At 43.7% G+C, this 23391-nt stretch overlaps 1 protein-coding gene across 1 annotated transcript; it reads left to right on the top strand.

The window, feature by feature from the left end:
• Nucleotides 1-343: 343 nt before the first annotated feature.
• On the top strand, nucleotides 344-3986 carry NFKBIA (NFKB inhibitor alpha). The gene is made up of 6 exons (XM_070428026.1): nucleotides 344-680; nucleotides 1247-1355; nucleotides 1869-2079; nucleotides 2348-2436; nucleotides 2569-2829; nucleotides 3423-3986. The coding sequence occupies exons 1-6, from the start codon at nucleotides 454-456 to the stop codon at nucleotides 3468-3470; spliced, it is 945 nt and encodes a 314-aa protein (XP_070284127.1). The 5' UTR covers nucleotides 344-453; the 3' UTR covers nucleotides 3471-3986.
• Nucleotides 3987-23391: the final 19405 nt, after the last annotated feature.

Below are 23391 nucleotides of genomic sequence, written 5' to 3'. Positions count from 1 at the left end.
CTACAGCCGACGACCCCAGATCCCATCCATCGTGGGAAACCCCGGGGACAGGGCTGCAGCCGAGGGACGAGACTGCAGGCTGCAGGGAAGTACCGGGGGAGGGGGCCCGGTCGGGAGGACTTTCCAGCCGCTCGGCTTTCATCAAAAAGTTCCCTGTGCATGACCCCAGTGCCTCATCGCTGCTGGGAGTTTCTCTGATGAACCCCTGCTCCGGGTTTAAACTGCTTTTCCCTAGCAGGAGACCAAGCAGTTCTCTTTTCAGGTCTGACTGGCTTGGAAATTCCCCGCGCCGGGCCCCGCCCCGAAGAAATCCCCTGCCAGCGTTTATAAGGCGCCGCGGCGGCGCTGCCGAGCCCACAACATCCGAGCCGCGGTCCCCCCGCCTGTGACTCTGCGAGAAGCCACCGCGCAGCCCGCGCCGAGCGCACCCGGAGCCGCGCCCGAACCGTAACCATGTTTCACCCCGCCGAGCGCGCCCAGGACTGGGCCATGGAGGGCCCCCGGGACGGGCTCAAGAAGGAGCGGCCGCTGGACGACCGCCACGACAGCGGCCTGGACTCCATGAAGGACGAGGAGTACGAGCAGATGGTGAAGGAGCTGCGCGAGATCCGCCTGGAGCCGCAGGAAGCGCCGCGCAGCTCCGAGCCCTGGAAGCAGCAGCTCACGGAGGACGGAGACTCGTAAGTGCCCGGGCCGCGGCGCGGGGCCGGGGGAGGGGGCGCCGCCTGCAGCGGAGCGCGGGGCCCGCGAGCCCGGTGCACGCAGCGACCCCGGGTGCACGCGGCGACCCGAGACCCTGCAGTACGCACGGGGGCCGGGGCCCGGGGGCCGGGGGCCGAGGTTCGCGCGGGGCCGCGGTTCCACCGCTCGGCCTTGCAGCCGCGCACACCCCGCACCCCCGTCCGGGGCCTCGGGGCCGGGGGCGGGGCGCGGCGGGGACACGGAGTACCGGCCGGCGGGGGGCGGGCGTTTCTGCCCGGCTGGCGGGCGCCGCGCGGCCGGGAGGGGAAGTACAGGGCGTTCCGGCCGGCGGAGGGCGGGGCGGTCTGGTCGGCGCCCTCCGGGGAGGGGGGGGAGCCCGGAAAGTCCCTGGGCGCCTGCCAGGAACACTCAGCTCATAATAACCTCGCGGAAAACACCGCGGCCTCGGCCTCCAGAAACCCCGGCCTTGCGCAATCCCCCGCAGCCCGCGCCTCCCTGGCCCCACGCATTGTACTCACCCTGGGGTTTTTCCCTCTCCCCTCAGGTTCCTGCACTTGGCCATCATCCATGAAGAGCGGGCGCTGACTATGGAAGTGGTCCGCCAAGTGAAGGGAGACCTGGCCTTTCTTAACTTCCAGAACAACCTGCAGCAGGTGCGCCTCTTGCCCGCACCAGCCCCTCTGACCCGGGGATTGGGCACAGCACTCCTGGTCCTCTCCAGCGGTTCTCAACCTGTGGGTCGCAACCCCTGAAAATACATCCTGCATATCAGATATTTACATGACGATTCATAACAGTAGCAAAATTACAGTTATGAAGTAGCAACGAAAATAATTTTATGGTTGGGGGGTCACCACAACATGAGGAACTGTATTAATTAAAGGGTCTTGGCCTTAGGAAGGTTGAGAACCACTGCAAGTCAGTGGTCATTATTAGACCTGACCTTTTACATTCCAATCAGCCAACATTCAAGTAAATTCCATTAATTTGGTGAGACCTTTATGAAGACCACTGGGGGGCCTCTGGTATTTGCCTTGCCCCTTGCACCTGGGGTGGGGGGTGGGGGGTGCAGCACCCACAAGCTGGGAAATCTCTGGGGTTCAAGGGAACTCAGACTGTGGGGTTGATCCATAATTTATCCTCTCTGTTCCCTCTTCTGTTTGTAGACTCCGCTCCACTTGGCTGTGATCACCAACCAGCCAGAAATCGCCCAGGCACTTCTGGAAGCTGGCTGTGATCCTGAGCTGCGAGACTTTCGAGGAAATACCCCCCTACACCTTGCCTGTGAGCAGGGCAGCCTGGCCAGTGTGGGAGTCCTGACTCAGAGCTGTGGGACCCAGCACCTCCAGGCCATCCTGCAGGCCACCAACTACAATGGTACGTCTGCCCGCCCTGCCCACCAGAAGGCAGGTGACCAGGAGAAGGGGGAGGTGGGCCAACTTAAGGATTCCAGGCAAGAGCTTAAACTCTCAGCATGGGAAAGGCTGAGAAAATGGGTATACAAAAGGCCTGTTGGATGCCTTTATAAAATTCATTCAGAAACCAGATTCTTGAGAACGATTTGTCCCTTTAAAGAGTAGGTGAAAGATTCTGCTTGAGATGTGAGGGGTGAAACGAGTGTTTATATTTTCTTTTATTCTTCTAGGCCACACATGTCTGCACTTAGCCTCCATCCATGGCTACCTGGGCATCGTGGAGCGTTTGGTGTCCTTGGGCGCTGATGTCAATGCCCAGGTGAGTGCGTCATGCCTCCCAATGGAGTGCGTGCATGGGGCCCAGGGCCCTCCTCACTAAGATTTCATGTGCTTTTTTCACAAGCGAAAATTCTAAACTCAGCTGTTAATATCTCATTCCTTTTGGTTTCAGGAGCCCTGTAATGGCCGAACGGCCCTTCATCTTGCGGTGGATCTGCAGAATCCCGACCTGGTGTCGCTCCTGCTGAAGTGTGGGGCTGACGTCAACAGAGTCACCTACCAGGGCTACTCCCCGTACCAGCTCACCTGGGGCCGCCCAAGCACCCGGATACAGCAGCAGCTGGGCCAGCTGACCCTAGAAAACCTTCAGATGCTGCCAGAGAGTGAGGATGAGGAGAGCTATGACACAGAGTCGGAGTTCACAGAGGATGAGGTGAGTCTCAACTATGCTCTGCAGAAAACAACAACACACAATTAGAGTGGCCATTCTCCCTCCACCCTCCCAGGCTCCTAGAGCTATACTCTTCATCCAAAGGTGTCACATAATGACGTTCTCCAACTTTAGTGTATAGAGCAGTGATGGCGAACCTATGACACGCGTGTCAGAGGTGACATGCTAACTCATTTTTTTGGTTGATTTTTCTTTGTTAAGTGGCTTTTAAATATATAAAATAAATATCAAAAATATAAATCTTTGTTTTACTGTGGTTGCAAATATAAAAAAATTTCTATATGTGACACGGCACCAGAGTTAAATTAGGGTTTTTCAAAATGCCGACACACCGAGCTCAAAAGGTTCGCCATCACTGGTATAGAGCCAGTATCCCAAGAGTATGTCTTTTCTTTGCTTTTATGGAGAGGAGCATCAAAACAAAACTCCCTCAGCCCGTTCATCTATATTTGGGATATAGAGAATGAAGTCCACAAATACTTAGGTTATTTCCAGTAACAGCTCTCTCCCCATTACCCCAGCACCCCTGGCAAAGCTCTGGGAGTTTAACATGCCTTATTTCCTCTTGTTTTTAGCTGCCCTACGATGACTGTGTGCTTGGAGGCCAGCGCCTGACGTTATGAGCTTCACAAAGCATCTGAAAGAACATGGACTTGTATATTTGTATAAAAACAGAGTTTTATTTTTCTAAAAAAAAAAAAAAGAAAGAAAAAAAGAAATCAAAAGGGTGTACTTATAACCACACTGCACACTGCCTGGCCCAAAACATTTGACTGTGGTGGATCAGCCCTCATTTTGTCATTTTTGTGAACTTTGGAAGGGAACAAGAAAGATCATTGGATTTCAAAGAAAACCTCTTTTAAAACTCACCATTGCGGGGGTTTTTTGAGAAGGTTATCCAAAATCTGATGAAAGGACTACATTTTATTTATTGTCCTTTTTGAATGAAGCCCAGCCGTGTCCTGTGACTTGTAACAATGAGGTGTGTTGTTAAACCTTTCAGTGGTGTGGGGTTAAAAGTTGCTACCTGTCAAGGTTTGTGTTACCCTCCTGTAAATGGTGTAAATGCTGTATTTTGTTGGTAATTATTTTGCTATTTCTAAGATGTATATTTATTAAACAGATGTTTACAAACAGAATTACCCTGATCGTTTTCTTTGGGCTGCCCCCGGGACTCCTATTCTGAGAGTCATTCAGTCCTCAGGTGGAGGTGGAGAGATGTGTGGGAGCACTCACCACAGCCAGCCATGGAACCCTTTCAGAGAGCAGCTTCTCACAGTTACGCACCAGCTTTGCAGGCAGCCCTGGGCCCGCTGTGTGTGGGAGGGGATGCTGTTGCAAGATTGCAAGATGATAGGAGATGATAGGCTTGGGGGATGGGGGGCACGCTGCTTGGCTTACAGCTGGAAGGCTCTCCATTGTCATTTACTTTTATCCTCTTGGTTTAAATTATTCCAGGACCCTTCCTTCCACTTAGGAAATTATTTTGGCCAAGAGGCGTATGCTGAACTGTCATTTTCTAGAGCTGGAAAAGACCTCACCTGTAGTACTGGAAGTTCCTAAGGACCTGGGCTCAGGAATGAGACTGCACTAACATTTGTTAACAGGTGCCCACCTCTGAGCCTTTGTTTCCGCGTTTATAAACTGGGCTGCTGTGTAGATTACACAAAACAATCCACATAAAAAGCACAGCAGAGTGCCAGGCACATAGTGCTAAATCAAAGTACAACTGTTCTATTTCACATGGGAAGAAACAAGTCCAGAGAGAAGATCTTCTCCAGGGTCACCTTGCAGGGGCACAGGTGGTTAACTTTAATACATCTTGTTTTCAGGTAGTTAACATCTTTTCAACACATTCCACCTCTAAGCCTATTTTTTACCAGCTGTAGTGTAAAAGTGATAATAAAGGCTTGAAAATCCAATCAGCTCAATTGGCCTACTAATTCAGAATGATTCTACAGAGGCAGATCTCACAAGAAATCAATAACTTGTGAAATTTGGGTTGAGATGCTCTGAATCTCAATGTTTTCATCCCTAAAACGCATGTCTTGCCTTGGTAGAAAAAAAAGTAAAGGAAAGTTTATGGCATAATATAAGGTGCAGAACATTGTATAAATACAATTCATGGGCTTTGGCTTACACCTCAGAAAGCATTACCATTATATTATCTCTTTCCTGATATACAAATGATGTCAAACAAGTGACTATGATGATCACCTTCCTCACAGACCAAAAATGAGCCAATACTTAGAGGGTCTTTCATTTATAAAGAGTATTATTGTAGCCCAGCAGGAGTGGCTCAGTCGTTAAGCATCAGCCTGTGAAATAGGAGGTCACAGTTCGATTCCCAGTCAGAGCACATGCCTGGGTTGTGGGCTCAATCCCCAGTACAGGATATGTAGGAGGCAGCCGATCAATGGTCCTCGCATTAATGTTTCTATCTCTCTCTCCCTCTGAAATCAATAACAATATATATATTTTTAAAAAGCATTATTGTAGACTGTACTGACTGGTCAAAGCAGCCTTAGTCATCTGGAGCTGAGCACTGTGGTGATCCCTCTGCCAGTCTTGACTTCTTTCAAAATGCTCCAAGCCCATCACTGATATTCCTTGTTCATCCCAGAGCACCTGAACACAAGTGTCCTATGATATAACACATGAATGTCGATTAGGTTCAGCTGATAAGTAGAAGCAGCAGGAGGGGAAGGGGGAGGGATAGCCAAAACAACAAAGGTTGGCCCTAGGCCAGGGGTGGGCAAACTTTTTGACTTGAGGGCCACAATGGGCTCTTAAACTGGACCGGAGGGCCGGAACAAAAGCATGGATGGAGTGTTTGTGTGAACTAATATAAATTCAAAGTAAACATCATTACATAAAAGGGTATGGTTTTTTGGGTTTTTTTTAGTTTTATTCATTTCAAAGGGGCCGAATCCGGCCCGTGGGCCGTAGTTTGCCCACGGCTGCCCTAGACTGTTTGGCTTAGTGGGTAGAGTGTCAGCCTGCAGACTGAAGGGTCCCGTTTTTTATTCCATTTGAGGGCACCTGCCCAGGTTGTGGGCTCCATCCCCAGTAGGGGGTGTGTAGGAGGCAGCTAATCAATGATTCTCTCTCATCATTAATGTTTCTATCTCTCCCTCTCTCTTCCGCTCTGAAATCAATAAAAAAATCAATCTCTCTCTCTCTCTCTCTCTCTCTCTATATATATATATATATATGTAGCGGTAATATGCAAATTAGCCAGCAACATTTAAAAAACACACACAAGAGAGCAAAGGCTTGAAATTTGACTCCCAGTTTTAGAATCATGTCCTTAGTGCTTCTCAGTCCCATGGGCCTCTTTTTCCCCCTGTAATGGTGTTGAATCTGTGCTGAGTTACCCATCACCCTCACTTCAATTCTGTGCTACGGGGTTGGAGATGCAGTCCACTCTTTCTTGGCCTCCTTGGTGATCAGCTTTTGTGTAGAGGTGTTACCTTGCATGGACATGGCAAAAAGGAACCTCTTCCCATCCAACCCACTGGGCCCAGCATCTCACCGTTCTAGGCTTCAGTTTTCTGCCTTCAGAACCCCAACCCTCAAGGGGATTTCATCATCTGAATAAATCTCAAGGTAGTTGGGCCCAGGTGAGCACTGAAGTGAGCCCCAGTTTCTTACTCTTCAATCCTTCTTGACTGTCTACTCCTTTCTTTTCTTTTAATTTTTAAATCCACTTCCTTTCCTTCATGCCATTGGCTGGGTGGCTGGAGCCTGGAGTTTCCTAAAGAAAAAAATTTTGACCTGAAACATTCTAACCTGTAAAAAGTTTTCCTCCAATTTCTAAGCAAACAAGAACAACAGTTTTCAAAGAAAATAGTTCACAGACTGAGATCTTTTTCTGCACTTTGGTTTTCTCCAAGAAGTTAAAGGTCCTGTTAGAACCGGTAGAAATAAGGAGGCCTTGGGAAAAGGGAAGTGACACAAGGGGGAAATAAAAAGTCAGGTCAAAAAAAAAAAAAAAAAAGTCAGGTCAAGCAACTTCCTTGAACTTAGTTCCTTGATTCCTTCTGCCTGCCTCAACCTCAGGAAAAATTTCCTTTATAGGTCACATGAACCAAGTCACTTCCAGAAGCATTTTTCTTTCAAGAGGGAACAAACTCCATCTGAACAATTTGAAGACCTCCATGCAGGGCCTGGAAAAGCAGGCTGTGGATGCTCAGGGGTATTTGCATCGAAGTCCAAGCGCTATTGGAAGTGATTAAGTGTGACAATTAGAACTGAGTCAGTGAGATGGGTCTCCCTTCGCCTCCTTTCCTCCCAATTTTCATCAACTTGCCTTGGGTATAGCTGAGTTTCATTTGGCAAGAAGGGTCAGCCCAACGAGCATTCTCCAACCCCTGGTACTGCTACAAGAGTGTCCCAGGCCGTTTCCCCATTTTAAGAGACCATTACAGAAACTGAAACTGGATATCCTGTGTGTGTTTCCCTCCGAGAGAAGTAGACTCTGTTTCACTCTCTCATTTGCATTATAAGGCACTATTATTCTCCAGGCCCAGTGCAGGGCTAGAGACACAAAAGGGAACCAGTCATGGCCTCTGCCTCACAAAGCTCCTTGCTTAGGTGGACTGGGAGACAAACAAGCATATAAAACAGGATGGGGGGTGGAGATCAAGAGATTATACCCTAGCCGGCCAACATGGCTCAGTGGTTGAGCATCGACCTATGAACCAGGGGGTCACAGTTTGATTCCGGTCAGGGCACATGCCTGGGTTGTGGGCTCAATCCCCAGTGTGGGAGGCAGCCAATCAATGATTCTCTCTCATCATTGATGTTTCTATCTCTCTCTTCCTCTCCGAAATCAATTAATTTTTTTTTTTAAAGAGATTACACCCTAGTTAGCTATTTGCTTCCCAGGCCAGTATTATCTATTCTCTCATCCCATTAAGGGCACCAGATGTTAGACCTCGGTCCTTGAGTTCTGGCTAAAAAAGAATTCAGATCCAAGACTCAAATACACTCAAAAGTTTATTTAGAAAGTCACAGAGGTAGAAGAAGGGAGCCAGCTAGACTGTGTAGACTGAGGAAACAAGTTCCAGAGGCTAAAGAAGGACCTCTGGAGCTTAGGAGAAAGAAAGGCAAAGAATATGCACCTGGGGGAAGGATAGGGGGAAAGGAGCAGGGGTGTGTGTGGGGGCCGGGGGAGGGGGGGGGGGGGGGGAGGGGGGGGTAGTCTTTGCATTGAGTATTTGTTTTTAGCTTGTCTTCAGGGGTGTTACCTGGAGGTCTCAAGGGAGGATTCTAGTAGCATATTCATCAGCTTTCCAGGTCTCTACTGATTGGTTGGCACCAGCCAGGGGGTCATTACTCATCGCAGCTGGTTCTGATCAAGGTATCATCGCCTGTCACCAGGCTGGCCTTGCTCTGCTCTGGGCCTGGAGCTGAAACACAACTGAGGCCTAGATGTTATCTCTATGGCTAATGCTTAAAGGAGTGGGCGTGCAAGGGCTTGTATGGGAACGTATATGAGGCTATTCTCTGGCCCCCTTCTTCTTCCTCTAAGGAGTCTACCACATGCCAGGGGAGGAAAGGTCAGGGAGGATCCAAACCATATGACCAGTGATAGGAAAGGTCATAAAGTCTAAGTCACTTGACCAGAGATATGCTAAGAGAGGGGATGGAGATCAAGAGATTACAGGTCACCATTGCCCCCAGCAAGGTGCCACCCTACAATACTCGTCCTCCCAGTTTTACCCATTGCTAGGCGCCTGGGGCTTTCAGCTCTGGTGATCTTCTGTGCCTGGCCTATCATTCCTACTCTGCTCAGGCCTGTCCAACTGCCTACTATATCAATCCCATGTCCCAAGTAGGCAGTGGCACCCTTTTGACATGTGGCTGGAAACAAAGCTGTGCTCAGAACTAATTTCCAGGCTGAGATTAAATCAATCCAGCAGGCTACCTGTTCATTTTTTTTTAATTAAATTTTTATTGTTCAGATTATTACATTAGTTACTCTTTTTTCCCACCATAACTCCCCTCCACCCAGTTCCCACCCCACCCTCCGCCCTCACTCCCCACCCACTGTCCTCATCCATAGGTGCACGATTATTGTCTAATATCTTCACTCACCCCCACACCCCTTTCCCCCCGCCCCAAGAATAGTCAGTCCATTCCCATTCTATGTCCCTGATTCTATTACAGTCACCAGTTCATCAGATTATTTATTCACTTGATTTTTAGATTCACTTGTTGATAGATGTGTATTTGTTGTTCATAATTTGTATCTTTACCTTTTTCTTCTTCTTCCTCTTCTTAAAGGATACCTTTCAGCATTTCATATAATACTGGTTTGGTGGTGATGAACTCCTTTAGCTTTTTCTTATCTGTGAAGCTCTTTATCTGGCCTTCACTTCTGAATGATAGCTTTGCTGGATAAAGTAGTCTTGGTTGTAGGTTCATGGTATTCATCACTTTGAATATTTCTTGCCACTCCCTCCTGGCCTGCAAAGTTTCTGTTGAGAGATCAGCTGACAGTCGTATGGGTACTCCCTTGTAGGTAACTGATTTTCTTTCTCTTGCTGCTTTTAAGATTCTCTCTTTGTCTTTTGCTCTTGGCATTTTAATTATGATGTATCTTGGTGTGGTCCTTTTTGGGTTCCTTTTGTTTGGGGTTCTCTGCACTTCCTGGACTTGGAAGTCTATTCCTTTCACCAGGTAGGGAAAGTTTTCTGTCATTATTTCTTCAAATAGGTTTTCAATATCTTGCTCTCTCTCATCTTCTGGCACCCCTATAATTTGGATGTTGGTACGTTTGAAGCTGTCCCAGAGGCTCCTTACACTATCTTCGTATTTTTGGATTCTTTTTTCATTTTGCTTTTCCAGTTGGGTGTTTTTTGCTTCTTCGCATTTCAAATCTTTGACTTGATTCTTGCGATCCTCTAGTCTGCTGTTGGGAGTCTGTATGATGTTCTTTATTTCAGTCAGTGTATGCTTAATTTCTAGTTGGTCCTTTATCACAACATCGAGGGTCTCATTAGATTTCTTGAGGATCTCACTACATTTATCGGCAGTCTCACCAGTCTTCTTGAAGATCTCACTACATTTATCGGCAGTCTTTTCGAGGGCCTTATTAAATTTATCGGCGGCTTCTAGACAGTTCTTTAAAGACCTTAAAAGTGTGATTTTGAACTCTATATCCAACAGTTTGCTTTCCTCCAATTCTGTCGTTTGTGTCCTGTTTCTTTGTCTCAGCATTTTTTTTATGCTTCGTTGTGTCGATAGAGTGCCTTTCTGTACTAAGTGTCTCAATTACCTGAGGTAGACACTCTTGGTGCACCCCCTTGTGGGCTTTGTGCACAGTCTTGTTGTAGTTAAGCCTTGATTGTTGTAGTTATCACTGTGAGGAATTGACCTCCTGGCCAATTGGCTGTGAGAATCAGCTGTGTCTGCAGTGGGAGAACTTCTGTGCTGGAGACACCCCTCTGGGGCTAGACTTGCTTCGATGGGGCTTTGGTGCTCCTGTTCATTTTTGTATGTGTGTGGTCCTAGATTGTAGAGCTGATCCCCAAAGCAATTTATCACTAGTGTTTGATTTAATGATAAGTAATGTGCTTGCCTCAGTCCAGAGCTATTCGAACTCAATATGCACTCAAATGGCCTGGAGGTAATGTTGAAACACAGTCTTTGGCCCTGGCCAGTTTGGCTCAGTGGATAGAGCATTGGCCTGCCGACTGAAGGGTCCCGGGTTCGATTCCAGTCAAGGGCACATGCCCGGATTGCGGGCTTGATCCCCAGTAGGGGCATGCAGGAAGAAGTGATCAATGATTCTCTCTCATCATTGATGTTTCTATCTCTTCCTCTCTGAAATCAATAAAAATATATTTAGAAAACAACAACAACAAAAAACACAGGCTCTGATTCAGTTGGTCTGGCTGGCCTGATATTTGCATTTCTAACAAGGTCCCAGACAAGGCCTAAGCTTCTAGTGTCAAGACCATACTTGGAAGAGTATTTTTAAAAACATTTTGAATAAAATACTTTATTTCGTTAGTTAAGGGTAGCACTCTCTGCCATCCCCCCTCTGTACCATTGCAAACCAGGACAAGAGCTTCTGCAGCTGCTCATGAGGATGATCAATGTCAGGCAACATGCGTCTTTTAAAAAGTAAGGCCGGCCCTGACCGGTTTGGCTCAGTGGATAGATCGTCAGACTGCGGACTGAAGGGTCCCAGGTGTGATTCCGGTCAAGGGCACGTACCAGTTGCAGCTTGATCCCTGGCCCTGGTCAGAGCACATGCAGGAGGCAACCAACCCATGTGTCTCTCTCACATTGATGTTTCCTCTGTCTCTTCCCCTCCTTTCTACTCTCTCTAAAAACCAATGGAAAAATAACCATTGGGTGAGTATTAACAAAAAACAAGCAAACAAAAAGTAAGGCTGGATGCTGACCACAGACATTAAAATAGGGTCTAGGAGAGGGATTGGGGAAGATGGAGGAGGATATGGGGGATCAATGGTGATGGTCAGACTTGACTTGGGGTGGTGAACATATAATACTGTGTACAGATGGTGTGTTGTGGAATTGTGCACCTGAAACCTGTATAATTTTGTTAACTGGTGTCATCCCAATAAATTAAATAAAAATGAAAAAATAGGGGTCAGGGCCAACAAACCTGCCATCCAACCAGGTAAGTATAAAAAGGGAGGCATCTGACACAATATAAGGCCAACGATATAATCATCTAAGGTCCAAGAAAGGAACAAAACTCATTAAGGAATGCTTTTGAAGGGTGATTTACTAATTCAGATAAAAAGCTGGGTTTTTTTAAGTTTTTATTGTTGACAGTATTACATTTCTCCCCACTTTACCTCCCTCCACCCAGCCCCCGCCTCACCCCAGGCCTTCACCACACTATTGTCTGTGTCCATAAGCTATGCCTATGCAGTAAAACTTCCATATAATGACTAATTCAGGTGAGAGGTTGTCCATTAAAGCTGAAAGTCCATTATATAATAAAGTAGGTTTTCCAAATGCATATGTTAAAAATTGACAAATTGTTTATCTGTTTTTACTTATATAGACATATTTGTGTAATTAAAGTTAAGTATGTATGAAAATTTAATTTTACAGAAAAGTTTTCTTTATGTATTACAGTAATTTTAAATTTATACTAAATTTATCTAATAATACTCTGGTTTCTCTTCAGATCGCATAAATCTTTCACCTTTTAAATTTATCTAATAAATGTGAGCATTCACCAGTCACCGTGAGTAAACAAATGCGTGTGGTGGGGGATGGCTTAGTGCGTGTCAGAACTCAGCCACAGGCGTTAAAATTGCTGCAGAAGTTTATATATATATTTGGGTGCTCCTGTATTGGATGCATATATGTTTACCCAGGGTTATAGCCTCTTGTTGGATCAATCCCTTCAGTATTATGAAGTTGCCTTCATTGTCTCTTGTTATGGCCTTCATTTTGAAGTCAGTTTTGTCAGATATGAGTATTGCCACCCCAGCTATTTTTTCATTTCCATTTGGACACAAATCATAGTGTGGTGAAACTGAGAGGGGCCAATGCAGGATGGAGGGGGTCAGTGGGGAAAAAAAGGGGGGGGGCATCTGTAATCCTTTCAATAATAAAGATAAATTTTTTTTAAAACGGCTGCAGAAAGTCACACAGGAGACAACAAAACCAATTACCTATCATGATGTGGTGCTAATCATTCCCTGAACATCGTTTATGAGTGGTGATTCTTGGATTTAAATATGTAGACTATAGTTGTAGAGATCTAATATTTATTTATTTCAGCAAAATTACTACAGTGTTTTTTCCAACATATGGTCTATTCTCTAAAATTTGTTAAAAATAGTGAATCAGCCGTAACTGGTTTGGCTCAGTGGATAGAACATCGGCCTGCATACTGAAGGGTCCCAGGTTCAATTCTGGTCAAGTGTTATGCCCAGATTTCAGGATCCCCAAGAAACCACATCAGGGAGCCAGTCATGTCCGATGCAAAAGCATAAGAGTCTTTATTCGAGCTAGCTCGGCTCCCCCACCTTGCCGACACAGCAGCAGGAAGCAGAGAGAGAGATAACTCTGTGTGGAGACGGGTTATATAGGGGGAGTTGGAGTAAGGGGAGGAGAAAGGACTGTGCTCTGCCGATTGGCCAGGCAAGAGTCGGTGTCTTGTTCCTGGGTGTGGCTAGCAGAGGCTTAGACTTCCGGGAAGAAGCTCCTTGCCAAGCACGTGGCCAAGGTAAGATGGAGCACTTACCCTGGGGCAAGGTGGAGGGCGTAGCCCTTACCCTGGGGCAAGGTGGAGGGCCTAGCCCTTGCCCTTTCAAAGGGCATGTACCTTGGTTGCGGGCACATCCCCATTAGGGGGTGTGCAGGAAGCAGCTGATAGAAGTTTCTCTCTCATAATGTTTCTCTCTCATCAATGTTTCTAACTCTCCATCCCTCTCCCTTCCTCTCTGTAAAAAATCAATAAAATATATTTTAAAAATAAAAATAATAGTGAATTGGAGAGATTAAAAATGGCAGCAGAGTAGGTGGATGCTGCATGGACATGCTCCCAGGAACAAGCTGGAATTACAACTGAAATATGAAAAGTCTTCCTGAATAATCAGCAGAAAACTCACAGGACAGAACCCTGATACCCGAGGACCTAAGGTGGAGACCGCATAGAGACTGGTAGGAGGGGCAGAGGCACAAAAGGGCTGGCCAAGCACCCACAGATGGTAACTGAAGTCCTGGAGAGATATCTCAGCTGTGAGGGGGGTGCCACTGAGAACTCTGGGATCTAATCCCCAAGCTGGGCTTCCCAGCAGAGAGCACAAAATCTGAGGAGGGTACCCACATAGCATCTAGCTATGAAAAGCAGCAGGGTGCTGTCTGTCTGCCAGGGAGTGGCAGCTGAAAGTTCAAGCACCCTCTTGAAGGGTTAACACACAAAATTCCCTGTTGAGCCACCCCCCTTGTGCTCTGGCAGAGGGAGGGTGAAGTGGACTGGAGCTGTGAGAGCAGAACCCAGGACTGGGAAATTGAGGGATAAAGCTCAGAAGTCCGCCAAGTTTCCTGGGCTGAGTCATTCCCTCACATAGTAGAGGACATCTTTCCCACCTAGACATCTGCCTTGCCTGGGGGGGAAGACAGTTGACACACCCTATTGGAAAACACCTTGCCCTGAGGCCACTTAAGAGATTAAAAGTAACAATTAGCCTCCAGGCAGAAGCAACTGCCCCACCCTGTTGAAAAAAACTCTCCCTACACCTGAAGACAATTGCCTGGCGGCAATTCAAGTCGAATCCTATTAGTCTGTAGACAGAGGTGGTCTCTGGAGGCTTTGAATCTTTGCCTGAACCAATTTGTCAGAAACAGCCTTTAACACTGTCCTGCACTAGAGATTGAGAGGTGTAGAGGATCTACCTAAAACATAGTCACAAACCCAAACAGACAACCAAAATGAGGAGACAAAGAAAACACCCCCAAATGAAAGAACTAGAGAATTCTCCAGAAGATGAGATAAATAAAGCAGAGATAAGAAATTTATCTGAAACAGAGTTCAGAGTAATGATGGTAAAAATGCTCAACAGTATGAAAAAAGATATAGTAACTATGAAAAAAGAACAGTCTGAGATAAAGAATGACATAACACAAATAAAGAACACATTGGAAGGAATATACAGCAGATTAGGGGAGGCTGAGGATTGAATAGTGAATTAGAAGACAGAGTTGAAAATATCACTCAGTCAGAGAACCAAAAAGAAAAAAACAATTAAAAAACAGGAGGACAACTTAAGGGAGCTGTGGGACAACGTGAAACATAACAATATTAGAATAGTAGGTATGCCAGAAGAGGCAGAAAGTGAGAAAAGAATAGAGAAGGTGTTTGAAGAAATAATGGCAGAAAACTTCCTTAACCTGATAAAGGAAAAAGTCACACAAGTTCAGGAGGCACAGAGAACCCTAAACAAGAAGAACCAAAGAGACATATGCCCAGACACATCATAATTAAAATGCCAAAAATTAAAGACAAAGAGAGAATCTTAAAGGCAGCAAGAGAAAACAAAAAAAAAAACAAAAAAAAAAAAACAAAAAAACGGTTACCTACAAAGGAGTTCCCATAAGGCTGATACCTGATTTCTCATCTAAAACTCTACAGGCCAGAAGGGAATGGCATTATGTACTCAAGGTAATGGGAAGCAAGGATCTGAGACCAAGATTACTATATTCAGCAAGGCTATCATTTAAAATAGATGGTCAAATAAAGAGCTTCCCAGACAAAAAAAAAGGCTAAAGGAGTTCATCACCACCAAGCCAGCATTACAAGAAATGCTAAAGGGATTGCTGTAAGGAACTGCTGAGAAGAAAGAGAGAGAAACCTAGCCATACAGAATTCAAATGGCTATAAATAAGTACCTCTCAATAATAACCCTAAATGTAAATGGATTAAATGCTCCAATCAAAAGGCATAGTGTAGCTGAATGGATACAAAAGCATGACCCAACTATATGTTGTCTACAAGAGACCCACCTCAAAACAAAAGACACACACAGGATGAAAGTGAAGGGGTGGAAAAAAATTTTCCATACAAATGGAAAAGAAAAAAAGCTGCAGTAGCAATACTCATATCCAACAAAATAGACTTTAAAATGCAGGCCATCACAAGAGACAACAAAGATCACTACATAATACTAAAGGGATCAATCCAACAAGATGATATAACCTGGTAAACATATATGCACTCAATAGAGGTGCATATATGTTTTTTAAATATATAAAAAACTTCTAGAGGACTTTAATAGAGAGATTGACAACAATACAGTCATAGTAGGGGATTTTAACTGGACAGATCTTCCAGACAAAAACTTAACAAGGCAACAGAGACTCTAAAGGACACACTGGATCAGATAGATTTAATAGACATTTATAGAACATTTCACCCCAATGCAGCAGAATATGCATTCATCTCAAGTGCACATGGATCATTCACAAAGATAGACCACATGTTAGGACACAAAACAAGTCTCTACAAGTTCAAGAAGTTTGAAATCATATTAAGCATCTTCTCAGATCACAGTGGAATGAAATTAGAAATCAACTACAGTAAAAACACCCCAAAACATTCAAACACATGGAGGCTAAATAGCATATTATTAAATAATGAATGGGTTACCAATGAGATCAAAAAAGAAATAAGAAACTTCTGTAAACAAATGAAAATGAACACAAAACAACCCAAAATCTTTAGGACCCTGCAAAAGCAGTCCTGAGAGGAAATTTCATAGCACTACAGGCATACCTCAAAAAAAAAAACACAAGAAAAATCAGCAATAAACTATTTAACCTCATAATTTAAAGAACTAGAAAGAGAACAACAAGAAAAGCCTAGAGTAAGTAGAAGGAAGGAAATAATAAAGGTTAGAGCAGAAATAAATAACATAGAGACTAAAAAAAAAAAATACAAAAAGTCAATGAAGCCAAGAGCTAGTTCTTTGAAAGGATAAACAAAAGTGATAAATCATTAGCCAGACTCATCAAGAAACAAAGAGAGAGGACCCAAATAAATAAAACCAGAAATGAAAGTGGAGAAGTAACCACTAACACCACAGAAATTCAAAGGATTGTAAGAAAAAAATATGAACAACTACTTGCCAACAAATTGGACAATGTGGATAAATGGACAAATTCCTAGAAAAATACAATCTTCCAAAATTGAATCAGGAAGAATAAAAAAACTGAATAGGCCACTGATTAAATAGAAGCAGTAATCCAAAAACTCCCCCCAAACAAAAGCCCAGGTCCAGACGGCTTCACAGGGGAGTTTTTCCAAACATTCAAAGGAAAACTAACATCTATCCTCCTCAAACTATTTCAGAAAATCCAAGAGGAAAGAACACTTCCAAACTCTTTTTATGAGGCCAGCATTATCCTAATTCCAAAACCAGATAAAGACACTAAAAGAAAAAGAATTACAAGCCAATATCCCTGATGAACATAGATGTTAAAATCCTCAACAAAATATTAGCAAATTGCATCCAGCAATATATTAAAAAGATCATATTCCATGATCAAGTGGGATTTATTCCAGGGATACAAGGCTGGTACAATATTTGCAAATCAATAAATGTGATACATCACATAAACAAATTGAAAGACAAAAATCACATGATCATATCAATAGACGCAGAAAATGCATTCGACAAAATCCAACACCCATTTTTGATAAAATCTCTCAGCAAAGCTGGAATAGAAGGAGCATATCTCAAAATAATAAAGGCCATATATGACAAACCTACAGCCAACATCATACTCAATGGGCAAAAACTAAAGAACAGAACAAGACAGGGATGCTCACTTATACCACTCCTGTTCAACATAGTACTGGAAGTGCTAGCCATAACGATCAGACAAGAAGAAGATATAAGAGGCATCCAAATTGGAAAAGTAAAACTGTCATTATTCACAGATGACATGATATTGTACATAGAAAACCTCCAAAGACTCCACCAAAAAACTACTAGACCTAATAAATGAATTCGGCAATGTAGCAGGATACAAAATTAACAACCAGAAATCTATTACTTTTTTATACACCAATAATTAACTCACAGAAAGAGAAACTAAACAAACAATCCCATTTAGCATTGCAAAAAAAAAAAAAAATGAAGATATCTAGGAATAAACTTAACTAAGGAGGTAAAAGACCTATACTCGGAAAACTACAGGACGTTGAAAAAAGAGTTAGAGGAAGACATAAACAAATGAAAGAATATACCTTGTTCATGGATTGATAGAATCAACATTATTAAAATGTCCATACTACCCAAAGCAATCTATAGATTCAATGCAATCCCAATTAAGATACCAACAGCATATTTCACAAATCTAGAACAAACTCTCCAAAAATTTACCTGGAATTAAAAAAAATAAAAAAATAAAAAAAAAAAGACCCCAAATAGTTGCAGCAATCCTGAGAAAAAATAACAAAGTTGGAGGGATCACAATACCAGATATCAAGCTATATTACAAGCTATATATCAAAATTGCCTGGTACTGGCACAAGAACAGACATATAGACCAATGGAACCAAACAGAGAACCCAGAAATCAACCCAAGCCATAATGCTCAATTAATATTTGACAAAGGAGGCAAGAGCATACAATGGAGTCAAGAAAGTCTCTTCAATAAATGTTGTTGGGGAAATTGGACAGATACATGCAAAAAAAATGAAATTAGATCACCAACTTACACCATACACAAAAATAAACTCAAAATGGATAAAGGACTTAAATGTAAGATGAAACCATAAAAATCTTAGAAGAACTCATAGGCAGCAAAATATCAGACATATGTCATAGCAATATCTTTACCGATACAGTTCCTAGGGCAATGGAAACTAAGGAGAAAATAAACAAACGGGACTACATCAAAATAAAAAGCTTTTGCACAGCAAAAGAAACCATTAACAAAACAACAAGAAAGCCCACTGCAGGGGAGAACATATTTGCCAATGTGATCTCCAAAAAGGGTTTAATCTCCAAAATTTATAGGGAGCTCATACAACTTAACAAAAGGAAGATAAACAATCCAATAAAAAAAAAATGGGCACAGGACCTAAATAGACACTTTTCAAAAGAGGACATACAGAAGGCCAAGAGACATATGAAAACATGCTCAAAGTCACTAATCATTTGAGAAATGCAAATCAAAACGACAATGCGGTACCATCTCAGAATGGCTATCATCAACAAATCAACAAATGGCAAGTGCTGGCGAGGATGTGGAGAAAAAGGAACCCTCGTGCACTGCTGGTGGGAATGCAGACTGGTGCAGCCACTGTGGAAAACAGTATGGAGTTTCCTCAAAAAATTAAAAACGGAACTCCCATTTGACCCAGTGATCCCACTGCTAGGAATATATCCCAAGAAATCAGGAACACCAATTAGAAAGGATATATGCACCCCTATGTTCATAGCAATGCTATTTACAATAGCTAAGATTTGGAAACAGCCTAAGTGCCCATCAGCAGATGAGTGGATTAAAAAACTGTGGTACATCTACACAATGGAATACTATGCTGCTATAAAAAAGAAGGAACTCTTGCCATTTGTAACAGCATAGTTGGACCTGGAGAGAATCATGCTAAGCGGAATAAGCCAGGCAGTGGAAAATAATTATCACATGATCTCACTCATTTGTGGAATATAATGAACAATATAAACTGATGAACAAAAATAGAGGCAGAGGGAAAAAAATAATATTTTAGAATATAATAGAAGTAATCCTGTTATTTGCATTTTAAAATATATTTCCTACAACTTTTGTGATATACTATTAGTACAGTTTTGCTATATTATTATACTTAAAATCCTTTTTTTCTTGAAATATTAATGTTATTGCATGTAATATTACTATATTTGAGACCATTTTTCTTGAATAATTGGTGTTTACTGCATGTAACATTATTATATTTAAAATCATTTTTTCTTGAGATATTAATGTTTATTGCATGTATTATTATATTTAAGATAGTTTTCTTAAAATATTAAAAAAAATAATAACAGTGAATTAATAACACAAAAAAACCTGTTAATTTAATTATAATCTTGGTTAAAAGCATTTTAAAATTAAGTGTGTTAATTTTCACATACGGACTGGAAATTTTGTCCATTAAATCCAAAGTCCATTAAATTGATGTCCCCCAAATAGAGTGTTTACTATATGCATGTAAGTTCTTTGGTTAATCTCTTCCCGCCACTCCCCCATCCCCTTCCCTCTGAGATCTGTCAGTCTGTTCCATGCAACAATGTCTCTGGGCCTATTTTGTTCATTAAATTCCACGTAGGAGTGAGATCATGTGATACTTGTCAGACTCTGGCTGGCTTATTTTGCTTAACATAATAGTCTCCAGGCCCATCCATGCTGTCGCAAAGGATAAGAGATTCTTTTTTACAGCCACATGGTATTCCATGGTATAAATTTACCACAGCTTTTTCATCCACTCATCTACTGATGGGCACTTGGGCTGTTCTCATATCTTAGTTATTGTAAATTGTGCTGCTATGAACACAGGGGTGCATATATTCTTTCGAAGTGGTGTTTTAGGATTCTTAAGATACATTCCCAGAAGGAAGATCGCTGGGCCCCCACCTGGAAGGAGGAGAAAAGGAGCCGCTTCCCTATTAGCAGGTTCCCACTATATCCTATCAGGAAACGAGAAGCTTCAACAAGCAGTTGACTGAAGTGAACCAGAGAAAACCTTAAGTAAAGAATAACTTCCCCTTAAATGTTGCCACTGTTTCATATTTCCTAATTTTAAAATTATATTGAGTGTAGGCTATCTGGAAAACATTCAGCTATTTAAATGTAAGTTTAAAAAAAAACTTTTAAGTTGCCAAATTTTCATTTTATACATGTTATTTAACTGATCTATGGTAATACATACCATGGGACGAAATGATAGAATACACTTTTACTTATAAGACAAATATATAGTACGGTGTGTCAGACACTATTCTAAATGGCTTACAGATATTAACTCCTATGACCCTCAAACCACCCTGTGAGGGAGGTGCTATTATCATTTTCATGTCTTTATCAGGAAGCTGGAGCATAGCCAAGTTGAGAGACGCAGCCAGGTCGCACAGTCAGCAAATGGCAGCCCTTCACTTGGGTGGGCTCAGGTCCACATTCCCCGCCTGTGGTATGAAACGGCTTCCAAGCATGCGTGGGAATTCCCACCAACCGCAGGATTGCAGGTCATCGCTTCTGTTTCTCACACATTGGTTACTGATACCCTACCAAAATTGGATAAATGTTAGTCTGAGATGGTTGGAATTTCTGATGTGTCATGTTAATGGAAGAGTGTCTTATAACGACTATATAACAATGCAGCGAATGTAAAATGTAAAATCTTAGGAAACCTCAGTGAACCGAACAATAGTGTGGGACTGGGGCAAATCAGAACCCAAATCCTGATTCCTGTCTTCTGAATGTTTAGTGTCAGATTTCATATGGTCATAATAAAGGAAGTGAGGCACGCCTCTCCTTCCAGGAGTTTCCAGTTGTGTGGTCTATGTTTGCTTCTGATTGAGGCTAGTTCTACCCAAAATCACCACATTAAACACTTCAGTCAGACTTTCTACAACTTTGCAGTATTTTAATATTCATCTCTGGAAAACTCAAACAAACAAGCAAATGCAAACTTTTAAGGACTAATGAATGAGCTTCTTTCAGATGCAATGTTCTAGTGTTGATCCAATTTTAGTTTGGTTTTTAAAGGTTTTCTTTGAGTGACTTCCTGGCCCCATCGTTAGGAGGCAATTTCCAGGGCAGGACCTTGCCACGTGGCCCACTGTGTGTGGCTGAGGGGGAGCAGCCGGGCTCCCCGAAACTTTTATGTGTATTAACATTTAATTCAGTTGTTCTCTTCCACAAAACAAAGAGTAAACCTCTGGTGTGAAGAAGAGGCCTAAGCCATAGATGTGTAAATATAACACAATTTACAAGCCAAAAGAAGTACAGTCTTTACTTCTTTGAGGCTAGACACTCCCAAATAGTCTCCCTGGGGTGCAGGCAGCACTTCCCGGGTCTGCACCGGCTCTGTGCACAGGCTTCCCACGCAGGGTCCCCACGGCACCGCGAGGCAGGAGGGGCAGTGTCAAATCTCCATGAGAATTTCAAATTGGTTTAAAGGAAGTATTTCGATGCAGGGGCTTCTTTGGGATCAGGGAAATTTCGTGATTTAGCCATTTGGGGTTGAAACAGCAAGGTGAGGATTTTAAGGCAAGGAATTTAATGTTTCCTGTGAAAGAGTCGCTGGGTCTTTCGGGGAAATTCCTGTAATGGACAATTAAGTTCTTTCCCCGGGCAAGGAGGAATACAGTCATGTTAAAGTAGATAGTAAGTTAAGTGGTGGGAATGGGTGTATCCGTCTCAATCTGGTCATTAGGCCTACAGTGAGGTCCTGAGCGATATGAGTACTCATGGCTGGCACAACTTGATATATTAAAAAGATTAAAAATTCATGAACCCATGGGGGGAAGGGGTAACAGGGAGTTAACAGAGGAGCACAGAGGAAAGGGAGGGGGGATAAAAAAACAAGTTTTGCCTGTTTTGTAATTTCACTCCTAATTGTCAAGCCTTGGCTGCAATCTGCTGGTAACACCTAGTTCACATCACAAATTCACACGGCAAAGTACCCATGTAATCCAGCTGCTGGGGAAGAGTAATTCTAGGATTCATGTGACTATATGCCCGGCATTTAATGAGAGGTTAACGTGGTGCTGCGCAGGCAGGCTAAATAGCCACCTCAGACGGTGAATAAAAAAAAATGGAATTTATTTAGGAAAAGGGGGTGGGGGATGGGGATATCCAAAGGGAAGGGCTACACAGCCCTGAGCCAAAGGGTATTGGGTCCCAGATGGCAGCAAAAATGTACTTAGGACAGTGAAACAAGGAAGCACATAGGAGAAGCCATCGGAGAGCCTCAGCTGGGCTGCCTTGGTTCACTGAGAAGTCAGAGAAAAGGGGGCCTTGGAGACAGGGTCAGGGGGTTAGCCTGGGATGAGCTGCCACTGCCCACTGTTCCTCTGGTTGCAAGTCTCTTGGGGTTGCTTAGAGGGAAGAAGGGGGGAGGGAATGGTGCTGGTGTGCTCCCCCAGGGGAGAGCACGCACTGGGGCCTTCGTCCTGAGCCTATCTATCTCTCTCTTGCAGGTGGAAATCTTAGGGGAGGTCAGAGGGGAGGGTCTTAATAGAATAGCCGCCAACTTTCCAGCTGTGCTCTTTCACGGTCGTGGTCTCCACTGATTGGTCAGTGCCAAGGCAGGGTTATTAGTCAATGCAGCTGGTTCTGAGGCAGCCAAAGCACCACTTGTCAGGTTTTGCTGCTTTTCTGGGCCTGGAGCTGAAATACAACTGAAGCCTAGATGTTATCTTTAGGAGGAAAAGGTCAGGAGGTCTAAACCTCATGACCAGTGACATGATAGATCAGAGCTCCAAACCACTTGGCCAGTCATATGCTGGGGGAGGATAGGTTACCCTGGGGGCAAGGTTCTTGTTTTCCCAGTTTTGCCTCTTGCTTTCTGCCCTGGTGAGTTTCTGTACCTGGCCCATCGTCCTTGCTCTGCTCATGTCTGTCTAACATTTTATAGATGTGATCACTACAGGCGTGGGCATTATTGTTCCTATTTTGCAGATGAGGAAACTGAGGTTCAGAGAGGTTTAGCCACTGGCCTGAGGTGAGACACTCTGGAAAAGTGGTGGTGCTGGGATTCAAACCCTGCCCCTTCTGCCGCCACAGCTCTTTCTCGGCAGGCTGGTCGGGGCGAGCGTCCTCCCTCGCCGATGTTCAACGGCCGCAACAGCTGCCGCTTTCCACAGCGGCTTTGTTAACCTTAGCAGCTCTGGCTGGCATGTAAACCCATTTTACGCTGAGAGGCCATTTGCTGCTTCTATTTCATAAATGTCCTTATTGCAAACGTCAGAAAGGCGCCTCATAGGAGAGTTGGGAAAGTCACTGAGAGTTGCTGTTAATGCATGGAAAACTCAGTTTTCTACAAACTCA

Source organism: Myotis yumanensis, unplaced genomic scaffold, assembly GCF_028538775.1.
Source record: "Myotis yumanensis isolate MYYU_CA2020_CCGP unplaced genomic scaffold, mMyoYum1.0.hap1 SCAF_1, whole genome shotgun sequence".
Lineage (NCBI taxonomy): Eukaryota > Metazoa > Chordata > Mammalia > Chiroptera > Vespertilionidae > Myotis > Myotis yumanensis.
The sequence above is the reverse complement of the archived record's forward strand: the minus strand, read 5'-3'. Positions and strand labels throughout refer to the sequence as shown.